This window comes from Borostomias antarcticus (assembly GCF_949987555.1).
Source record: "Borostomias antarcticus genome assembly, chromosome: 21".
Taxonomy (NCBI): Eukaryota; Metazoa; Chordata; class Actinopteri; order Stomiiformes; family Stomiidae; genus Borostomias; species Borostomias antarcticus.
Window position 1 is genome coordinate 2,074,231 of NC_140254.1, and position 11,605 is coordinate 2,085,835.

At 46.0% G+C, this 11,605-nt stretch overlaps 1 protein-coding gene across 1 annotated transcript; it reads right to left on the bottom strand.

Annotated features, from left to right (window-relative positions):
• Positions 1-9,343: 9,343 nt before the first annotated feature.
• Positions 9,344-9,907, bottom strand: LOC311323269 (cAMP-dependent protein kinase inhibitor alpha-like; the record flags this gene model as incomplete). Its single annotated transcript, XM_084455468.1, has 2 exons — positions 9,344-9,426; positions 9,766-9,907. 2 exons carry the CDS (start codon positions 9,905-9,907, stop codon positions 9,344-9,346), a joined length of 225 nt encoding a protein of 74 aa, XP_084311594.1.
• Positions 9,908-11,605: the final 1,698 nt, after the last annotated feature.

Sequence of the window (11,605 nt, forward strand, 5' to 3'; positions counted from 1 at the left end):
TATTTTTAGCTTTGTTGAAGGCAAGAAGAACAATTTGGACATACAAGAAGCCATGCCTTTGTTCAGGCTGTGTGATATTGAGCTCTGAATATTTGAAACCTTCCTGGGTTTATATTTAGATTCCTTTTGCTGTTGAGATTTCAAAAGAACACATGACTTTATGTGATCATGAATCTTCCTCTCCATTCAGCCCACTGCAGTGTGTGTTCATTGATCTGACTGCTGCAGATAGCCGGTGAGACTCTCTTTACAAAAGCTGAGTCACCCATAACCTGCTCAGATATTCTCTCATCATTTTAGAAATTCACTCCATGTATGTGACTAAAAGACTAGTACCTTACGTGCTTTTTACCCAATGACAAAACTATCCAGTGAAAAAAAAAATCAAGCTAAACAAGAAAAGTATGAAAACTCTGTTTTTCTTACAGTAGGCTACTATTTCATCCTCTATTAAGGAGAACCTGCTGCTTGGTGTGCCATCCCCTCCACATTTAGTCAGGGAGTGGTTCCGCGTCTGTGCCCTGGATAACAGTAGCAGATGGTGCTGACTGCCTGCCAGCCCAAGTCTCCCCCACTTCCCAGCCCACTAGCCCTCAAAAGGCAGAGGAGAGGACAAAGACGGGCAGATGAGAGGGATGGGTTTGGCTAGCGGGTTTCGGACGGGAGGGGTGTCAACAGTGTTCCACTAACAGCACATTGCAACCAGTGTGTGCAGATGTGACAGGGGATTTGGGGGGGGGGGGTCTGGATAAAGTAGTAAGTGCGTGTGTGTGTGTGTGTGTGTGTGTGTGTGTGTGTGTGTGTGTGTGTGTGTGTGTGTGTGTGTGTGTGTGTGAACAGTGTACACATCACAGTTGGGGGTTGATTTTCCTTTTATCTCCCTAACACACTGAGCCCCATGCCACATATTTAATAGACTGATATTGATAACCAGGTCAAGAGTTGACACTAAATTAGAAAAGTAATTTATCCTTTTGCCTATGATGTCCCATCATATGGTCTACAAATCCAAACATTTGCTTTTTCCAAAAATAGGACAGATTAGAATGCATAATCCCACATTTTAGGGGAGAAAAACAGAAGTTGGCATCAATTCTTCAGCAAGGATTTATTGTGTTCATGTCACTATCCTTACAACCACAATGGGGAACAACATATTCTCATTTCCAGATTTACATGAAACAACCCTGTTACAGTAACTGAATAGCTGTGGTGGAGCTTCCAACAGAAGGAGGACATTTTACCTACGTACAGTAGATTAGTCTGCTGGTGGTCGAAATGTTTTAGCGCAGTATGACTGCAAAAGCATTCCTTTGCTGTATGGTACTGAAAAATCCCACTGGTGGAGTACTCAAGATGGAGGTTATCTCACCTGAAGTGGAGGAGCAACAGCACAAAGACCCTGAAGCTCAACGATAAAAGAGAGGCCAAGTGGTAACAGGATGTTGCTGGGAGCCATTGTTTCCCACTGTGACGGAGTATCAACACGTGCGCCAGCACACAAACACACATGCATGTATGAACTGCAGCAGCTGATCCACAGGAACCATCTTTTTGCAAGGGGGTGAGTGAGTTCCATTTCAGAGGCACTCAGGCATGGCTTGATATGCTGTGGCTGGAGCTGGAAGAATGACCCATTTTCAAAGGCATTCCAGCGCTCCGCACAAACACAGCATGGGATCATTTCATCCCCTGTCCTCACAGAGGCAGCAGGATCCTTTATAGAGAGGACCCTCTCAGGACTGGGAAGGAATTAGTCCCAGTTTGTAGCCTGTGCTATCATTGGTTTGTGTTATTATGGCCTGGATAGGAGCCTGGCTGACATGATGTTTGTTGAGAAGGAAAGAAAGAGAGAGGGAGTGAGATGGTTGAGAGAGAGGGCGGGAGAGAGACAGAGAAAGTGGATGGCTGTTACACGCGCAGGTAGCTAATTTTGAGGAGTTGAAATATGAACTCTAAACACCATCATAGGATGAATTTGAAGAGAGGCACAGTTTAATAATCAATACATTTCTTGAAAGAGATATTTAACTTATCCAACACTTCATAAAAACATTGCATTGATTTACAAGAAATATGTATGTCAGATGATAGAGACAGTAAATCTATATTGTGTTTTATGTAACCCAGTGTTACATAATAACCGATTCTGCTCCCCTCTCCCAAGGAGGCTGCAGGCTGTGGAGAAGGGATTGGAGCATCCTAGCCCCCTCCCCCTTACCACTTCACTCTCCAGCGTGTGTGTGTGTGTGTGTGTGTGTGTGTGTGTGTGTGTGTGTGTGTGTGTGTGTGTGTGTGCGTGTGTGCGTGCTTGTGTGTGCGCGCGCATGCGTGTGTGTGAGCATTCGGCACAACCATGTAGACATGAATACATGAATCACGTGCTGTCCTTTTGGACCAGGGATTGGAACTAGTGGGTCTAAAATTAGACTAAGTACACCAATGAAACTGCACAGGCTGCACCCCCCTCTCTTATGTATGTGATTCCAATTATAATCTAGCTGGAGAGACTTTTTTTCCCCACACAAAAAAAGAGAACAACAATCAATCAAAGACATTCCAGATTTACAATGATGAATTATCTATAATGGAACTTTGTCAGCATTGAGAAGAGAGTCCATGGTCCTGAAGTGAAGTGTCTGTTTAGTGGCAAAAGCTGCCTTATCGCCCCTTCATTCTTCATCCCTTCCAGGCAGCTCTTAAGGAGTTAACTGCCCCCTCGCCCCTGATCCTGTGTCCCCTATCAGAGCCCCAGCAGGACCGGTGACCTGCCCTCTGGCTGACTCATGGTCGGGGCTAGGTTTAAACTTAGGCTAGGCGTCAGGGCGTGCCTCTGTCACCATCCCATTAGCTGATCCTCCTCCCTGCGCTGCTCTCCCTGATCTGATCCCTCCCCTTGCCCCCCCCCCCCCCCCTCTCTCACCCTGTCACCCCCCAGTCACATCAGCCTACAGATAATGTTCCAGTCTTGGTCCTGTTTCCTAATGAAGACCAACAGATGGGACTGCTGCTTCCTCTCCGTCACGCCCGCCTTTGTGGGACCATAACACTGCAGTGTGTTTCCAGTCAGAAGGGGCCAGTGTCACTGTGGTACGTCCACCGATCATGAGAGATAGCTACAACCTTGAGGAAAACATTGATCCGGGGTTGATTGCTTAAATGAGTGTATGTATAATGCAATAAGATCCTGTACCACTAATGATAATTGTCTTCTGTGGTACCAAAGGTCCATCTTTGGCTATGAGGCTATGAGAGCTAACATACTTCTTTTTGTTTGTTAAACAACAGTATTTGATATTGATGGTACATTTCATGGTACAATATTTTTGACCCCATTTTTGACATTCCAAATGCAACCACCATGGATTCAACACCATGATGACATTTTGTAAACAAGATATTGGGTAACACTTGTTTGGTAAAGCAGAAACATGTCTTTGTTTGAAATTAAAATTGATACACGGTCTGTATGAATATTCCATTTTTGGTGCTTCTCTGACTTCCTCCGTGCCCCAGCAAAGGGTGATGTACTGTTGGGCGTGGGCACAGGCACAGCATGCCCAAACGAGAGCCTGGCCCACTTGGGAGGCCTGTTTTCAGCATGTTAAAAGCTGTGAACTTGTAGCTTACTGAAGTCAGGGGGGGCTCTCAGCACAGATGGGGGGATGAGAGAGAATGTGAGGCACAGGGAGGGGGGTAGAAGCAGAGGGGGGTGTAGATGAACAAGTGGGGAGAGAGAGAAAGAGAGAGAGAGTACAGTACATATAGACAGAGGCCAATAAATGATAGTGGAGGAGTGGGTATCAGGCTGTTGCTGAATCAGGACTTGTTACCATCCCAGTGCATCATGGGACCATGATGTCAGGACAGAGATGGAGTGGAAGATGAGACAAACAAAGCGAAGGGGAGGAGGAGAAAGAGGAGGAGGGGGGAGGAGGAGGAGGAGGAGGAGAAAGTGGTGGTGACAAGGCAACCGGCAGGAATATTGGCAAAGAAGACAGGGATGATATTTAAAGATGGCTGTAAAGCTGCAAACTACAAACGACTTGATGGTCATAAATGGAAAGGTAAGGTAGAGAAGAAATCCAGGTTGAATGACCAATCAGCCAGATGTTTCACAAAGAAAGAATTGTGATGTCATCGTTCACTGGGTCAAGGATAAGCATGACCTGAAATAGTGTGCTTATGCTGACGTGATACCAGCCAGATGCTTGGCATTTCAAGGTATTATCTGGGCATATAAGGGCATTTTGGTGTCACTCTTCGGCATCACAAAATCACTGCTCTCTTTGTCCCACCCAGCAGTGCCCCACTTATCCAAGAAATCTAATCGAGGTCTGGTGTGCAGCAGTAGTGTGCATAAGGAATGCAACCATTGTGGTCCGGATTATCCATTCCTAGCTGTTACTGTTGTCCCAGTGTGAATAGTGTCAAATCAATATTGAGTTTTGTTGTCAATACAAATTAGGGCAGTTAACTACATATGGATTTGAATAATCATTGAAGCTAAATAGGTGTATATCCGGGCATTAGGAGGTCTTGGGAGTTCCGATTGGGTCTTTGCTTGTCAATATAATCAAAGCTTTCACTTGTATCAGCTGTCTGGGTTCAGTGTTCATGTAGAAGGGCTCAGGCTCATCCTCATTTCACGTCGGTGAGAGTGTGTCTGTCTGATGGAGAGCGTGTGGGCAGAGACGGGCCCCTCCCAGTCCCAGTGGGTGATGCCAGGCTGACGCTGCCTGTCCCCGCCCCATCGGCGGACGGCTGATGTCACCGAGTCTGCCGCCTGTGTTCTCAGCATGGACGGCGGGGCGTGTTCACAGCCTTGTGATCCGGGTGCGGACAAAGGATGAAGTCACTGCCAAGCGCAGCTCTGGGGTGGGGGGTGGGGGGCAGGGGGGGGGGGGGCTGGGAGGAGAGAGGGGTCACATGACAAGGAAGGCAGATTTCTTAGAAATGCGTCGCGGTTAAATAAGACACTGGGGCTGCTCTCCAGGACGGTCTTATCTTCCCAGTGGTGTCAGAGGGGCACTGAAAGGCAAAATTAAAAACACTAATATGGCCTATGGTTGGTCTACCCCACATGGGGGTAGTACCCCCTTCATGTTTGTCTGTGCTCATCTGTCCTCAGATTTCTACAAACCTAAAAATAAAAACAGAAGACATTTCATTCCCAATGAAGAAGACATTTCATTCCCAATGATGAATAAGTCATACAGAATAGAGCTAAGATCAGCTCTGCACCCCCCCCACACACACACACCCTCTCTGCTTCTGACAGTCTGTCTGCTTTGCTCTCTGTCTCTCTCTTTCCCTCCCTGTTTCTCCTCTCTCTCCTCCCTCGTTCTCCCTCTCAGTCTTGCTCCTGAGGCTGGGGAATGGATGGGGAATGGCGGCACGTTGAGCTGCACGTGAAGACTGCTGTGCTCTGCCTCCCTGAGCCAACCCTCTGCCTGGCACATGCTCTCTCTGTCTCCATGGCCCTAATGCCAGCCTTATCAACCTTATCAACCTTGTCCTCTCTCTCTTTCTCTCTCTCTCTCTCTCTTTCTCTCTGTCACTTTACTCCTTGCTAACTGTATCATTTTCAAACACACCACCAGCAGTTGAGAGGTGAGACAGCAGTAAAGGTTCGTCATTGTGGGGTCGGAGTTGGGCAAGGGAGGGGAGGGAGAGAGGGAATGCGGTCATTCACTTTGCTTCGATTCATGATGGAATGCCTGACTCTAATCTGCCTGTAACAGAGCCGAAGTGCATTTCGACACGGCAATTACAGACCACTCTCCTTATGGAGGCGGTTTGTGTGAAGCCTTTTGGTTTTGACCTTATCCAGTCGAGTTAATGTAAGAAGAGAGCATCTCTCTCCTCTGGCCTCCCCTGGTGCACGGCAGCATCTGTCATAATGCTAGGATGTCATCATGCTAGTGGCCTGTCTGCTACTCCATACTACAGTACATTCCCATACTGACATGATAACGTAACGTTCTCTTTGTTCTAATCTCCGATGTGGGTTGTGTTTGTTTACTTGTGCTGCCCTCTATACAGTTCTCCGAAAAGCAACATGTCCTGCTTCCTCCCCCAACTGTCTCAATACCGATAGTCTCCATCTCAGACTCCACATCATGTCCAGGGTGCACCAACAGCATAGATACCCTGAATTAGGACACATCTCTTTCTTTCTCTCTCTCTCTCTCTCTCTCTCTCTCTCTCTCTCTCTCTCTCTCTCTCTCATCACACGAGTACACACAACCCACAAGGACATGGCTTTTCCCAAGGCTAGGTTACCTTGGCAACAAGTTACGTAGCAACAGTGGTAGCGACGGACCCACCTAGGAGGAGTGAGGCTATAGGATCGTGCAGACTGTAGGAGGGGCTAATTGGTCTATCGGTGGAAAAACCACACTTCAAACCCATAACAACCCCATATAAAATGGCCAAACGTAGTATCATTAGTCACTACTATCCATCAATGATAGATGAATAGTCAAATTTACAGTATGACGTAATCCAACAAAACAGAGTAATCGGGTTGGTAATCTAGGACATGAGGACAGACAGGCAAACCGACAGACTGTCTGGGTGCATGTCTGAACTAATTTAATCAATGCCATTCTGTGACACAGTCAGATCCTCTGTTTACACCGACAGCGAAGAGATTCTCTCTGGGTTCCAGACCAAAAATATGTTACCCCTCCATAGCTCACACCCCGCCAAAGACAAGACCACGGGGTTCATCACAAATGGAGCGATGCATCCCAAGGGAGGCATAATCTCTTTCTACGTCTAGCTTTGCCTACAACATTGGGGTGTGTCCCAATAATATCACAAAGTTCAACATAGGAAGCATTGCATTTAACATTCTCTATGAGGCTGTAAAGGTGTGTATTAGAGCAGAGCAGAACATATGTTATAAATCATGTTACTTTACAGACATTTCCATTCCAGACAGATTCTCTTTGTGTCCAGACATAACAAAGAGATGCTCACAAACAGCCCTGTGACATGAGGCTTGTGAATGTTTAGTGAGGAAACGGCTCCATCTAGTGTTAATGAAAAGGAAATGCATCATTATGCAACAATAGGGCACCATCTTTCTAGAATGTGCTGTGAACACTATGTTTTATCTTGGAACTAAGGTGATCCATCATTGTCACGTCTATGAATATTAGTCTTGTGGTTAAGGTGTACAATTTCCCTTCTGAATATCTAGCCTCAGTTTGTATGCTGGTTATGTTCATATCTGATAATAATCTTCTTGACCAGGTATGTGGGCTACATCTTGTGACCTCTCAACCTCTCTTCAGTGATGAAGGATAACTGTGCTGTCAAGGCTCACGTTGTGATGCACTCTTTATTTAGAAATCACCATCAAATACAAGAGAGTCTTAGTCTATACTGTAGGTAAAGCTTGTATTTTTATTACGCCATTTGCCAACCAGCGGAAAGAATCAAACAAGTGGAATTATTAGGCGAAATCAAATCCATAATGTTGGGACCACTGAGTGAAAGAGGACACTACAAAAACACACTGCGGATTTTTCACCCCAAAGTTGGCCCCTTTGCATTTGATAGATGTAACCATACAAAACACACATACCATCCAAACATTTCAAATAGAGTAGACAGTAATATTATGATCATTGACTTGTAAGTGAATAAATTCTGCTTAATCGCAGCCGTGTCTTTATATATATGTACAACAGAAGTGATTTCTACCCATGTGTGACTCTATACGCCCCCTGGCATCCTGTGTTGATGCTAATCAGTCTCCTCTGATCACGCATATCTGACTCCATCTCACAGCTCTGTTAATGTGTTGATAAGTGCCAACAGATTGGTCTCCTCGCGCTCTGCTGAGACAGAAGGTGACGCGTGCTGACATCACTGCCTATGAAGCAGTCTGGTGGTGGTGGTGGTGGTGTGACTTCAAACTTACTCCCATGCAGCCATCAGACATATGCTGCCAACGCAGGGGGCCACCCAGGAACCTCAACCCAATATCCCGGTCACTGTGGGTGGGTGGTCTGAATGTCATATCTCCTAAGCTTGCAGCATTTTATAAGGTTGGTAGCAGACAAACGAAAAGTCTCAGTACAGTTTTAACAGCTAAGATGTGTCATGGCTACTGCACTAAAAAAAAGAGAGTCCATAGCATGTTTAACAGTACTTCAGAAATAGATCACACGATGCACTTTCCTTTTGTTAACAGCAACGAGGCACAATTTCAGAGGAGATGTCTGGAAAATAGAAAGCCTTTTAAAGATAGCCTTCGGCGGAGTTATTGATTAACAAGCTTTAGCTTTCTCTGCATTGCAACGAGGGAGTGTTGGGAGTTGGCAGTGAGACGGCATTTAAGGAATGGAGATAAGGATGGACATACCTGTGTTACCTTCAGTGCCATGCTACTCTCATGAATATTGGCATATAGTATGAACACTTCAGGTCATGATCACCATGTAAAAAATAAAGGAAGAGGAAGCCTGCCTCTTTTAGTGCAATGTCCACAATGTCCTTCTTAGGATGCACATCAGATCTTTTCCACATCAGAAAGCTGAGAACCAATATCTCTAATGACTTGATGCTTCTCTTGGTTCCCCGAGCTTGCTCTGAACTTGGGAAGACTGCATTCTCTGTTGCTGCTCCCCAATCATGGAATATCCTCCAAAACACTGTGAAACTGGAAGCTCTTAGAGTTTAGCTCTATTATCAATGGCCTTTGTGTTTCTACTTGTAACTGTTTTAAATAATTGATAAATGTCCTAGTTTTTTTTCTCACCTTATTTATTGTCATTTCGTTTCTATGTTTAATGTGTTCTTCTGTTTTATGTTTTAATGTGTTCATATGTTTTATTGTGTTTGTAATCTCGGCATGAGGGAAACCTCAATTGTCTTTTCGAGAATAAATAAAGGTTTGAATGAATGAATGAATGAATGAATGAATGAATGAATGAATGAATGAATGAATGAATGAATGAATGAATGAATAATGAATAGAACCGATAGGCCACTATAGGACCCTGCTTCACCATCACCGGCCAGGTATATATGATCAGGTGAAACCTATACATTATCTATCAGCAGGAAATGCAAGAAAAACATTTTACATTTTGACTTTGATTTGTTTCCATTTGCAGTAGTGTGTGGGTTGAGTGGTCCACACACTCACATATCACATCTCTGTGTCTGTTCAGATCGCACTGGAACACTTCCAGGCTCTTGGCTCCCAGAGTCTGTCCATCATCTCTTCTTCAGTAGCTCAGCTGCTGACTCTTTGTGGACCATCACGCCATCTCTCCTCTCCAGTTATCTCTGCAGGCCTCCCGAGAGGTGATCACCGGGGCCCTTACGATCCCTCCTTCCCCTCAGAGTTCTCCACGGGGGCAGGGGCCTCCTCTGAGGTGGGGGACTGGGCCCCTCCCGGACCATCTAGACACACACACACACACGCGCGCACACACACACGCAAACACACACGCACACACACACGCACACACACGTACACACACACACTAGATTTACTATGAGTTCAACTGCTATTACAGTTTCATGATATTGGTATATGGTATGCTGTATGATCCCTGCAATAATAGCGTTGAATGTGAGCGATCGGCTCAGCAGACCTGGTCTGAAATACTATTTAAATTCCTTTCAAAGACTTTATCGTTGGCTTGAGTCTGCCTGGGGTGTCAGGTGGGGGGGTGGGGGGTGTTGTATTTTGGTCTACAACTCAGTTCCAGGGCGAATGGAGAGGCTGGGCAGGACCACCTGTGAGGGAAAGCTCGGCCAGTTTGAGAGGCAGGTCGGTGGGGTTGACACCAGCCGGAGAGCCCAGGATATCTGGCAGGGCGTTTCTTCTCCCGGACCGGCCGGAGGACGCAAAGTCCAACACAGGCTCCACCTCCGTCATCTCAGGGCCCTTGCCTGTGGGAGGATGGAGGGAGAGGGGGAGAAAGAGGGGGGGGGGGCAGAGAAAGATGGAGTTTGTTATCGTTGTGCCACGTTTGTCCACTAGGGGGAGAGCTTTCTTCAAATGTGGCTTTGTAATGCTATGAACAAGAGACTTCACTCTGTTTCAAGCATTAAAAAAAGAAAAGCTCACACAATTAATAGCATATCTATTGCCAATCATTTGAGCTAATTTTCCCCCACTTCTGAACAGGCTTTTAAAGACGGTTGTTTCTTACAGACTGCTATTGTCATTTAGTCTGACTATGGACCTCAAATACGCTTTTTGGTTTCAGCAGGAACATCAACCAAAAACAGGCTTTGTCTGGCTGTTCTCATGGTGACCAGCAGTTTGGGAGTCTACAAGCTCTGGGCGGGTGACACTCTGAATTATATCCCTTGTCACACGTGCAAAGACCCACACAGACCCACACACACACACACAAACACACACAATCTAAAATGTAAATCAATGCAACAAAAATGTTAATAGGATTTGATCATACATAATCATTCATCAAACTGATGTATACACGCACAACAGCACAGTGCACACACACATTTCTCCACACACACACACACACACACACACACACACACACACACACACACACACACACACACACACACACACACACACACACACACACACACACACACACACACACACACACACACACACACAGTGAGCTGCTGTTTCTATGGCAACAGGTGAAAAGCCACCTCTGGCTTGCAACAAGTCGAAACCCTTTTCTCACAGTCTCCTTAGTTGGATCCCTAAATTAAACATATCTTGTAATGAAGGGCAAATTGTTTTCCTGCTCTCTCCACCTTCATAATGGTACTGTGACTGACACACACGCACACACATGTTGGCCATCTGGTTGCCTTGAGCACACAATTTACACTTAGGGGTTCTTATTTCAATTATCCGACAAGTTGTGTGCTGCACTAGTAACAGCATCCTTCAGAATCATGGGATATGAACAGTGTAATTCCCAAATATAATAAGATAAGATAATAATAAGATAATTCAAGTTATATAGTCCCTATATCTATATCTCACCTCACCATCATCACGTCTGATATTAGACATTTCACAAATTTCCCTCCACCATATTCAGGTCACAGCTCGACTGCTGCTCCGTCCTTCTAACACATGGGAGGATGGGACATGAGCAGTGTGTACATAATGACATGGGGCGCCTGTGTGGGGACCGGCGTGGGCTCCGGGGGGTGCATGCTAGCTAGTTAGTCCTGTGTCTATAATTGTGTGTCTCTCTCTCCCTCTAAATCACTCTCCCACTCGTACCCTCCCTGTCTCCTCCTCGCTTCCGCTCCTCTGGCTCAACGCCATTTCCTGAGGATGTCATGATTTTCAGGCAGACTTTTCTCACTTTCAGGGCTTTACAGCTTTACAATCTGTGAGTTGAGCCTTATTCCGTGCTGTTTATCCTAGTCCAAGTCAGCCAAGGCACTCAGCCCTGTGTGGCCATGAGTTCCCGTCCCCTGTATAGAACCCCAACAGGGCATCAGGGTTGAAATGAGGGCGCCTTACACCCCTTGCCCCCCACGGTCACTCCTGCCCGGTGACAGCGTGAGTGTCCGCCTCCCCCCTCTCTGGCCCCGCAGGCCACCACCACTCTTTGTGTCATCCGTG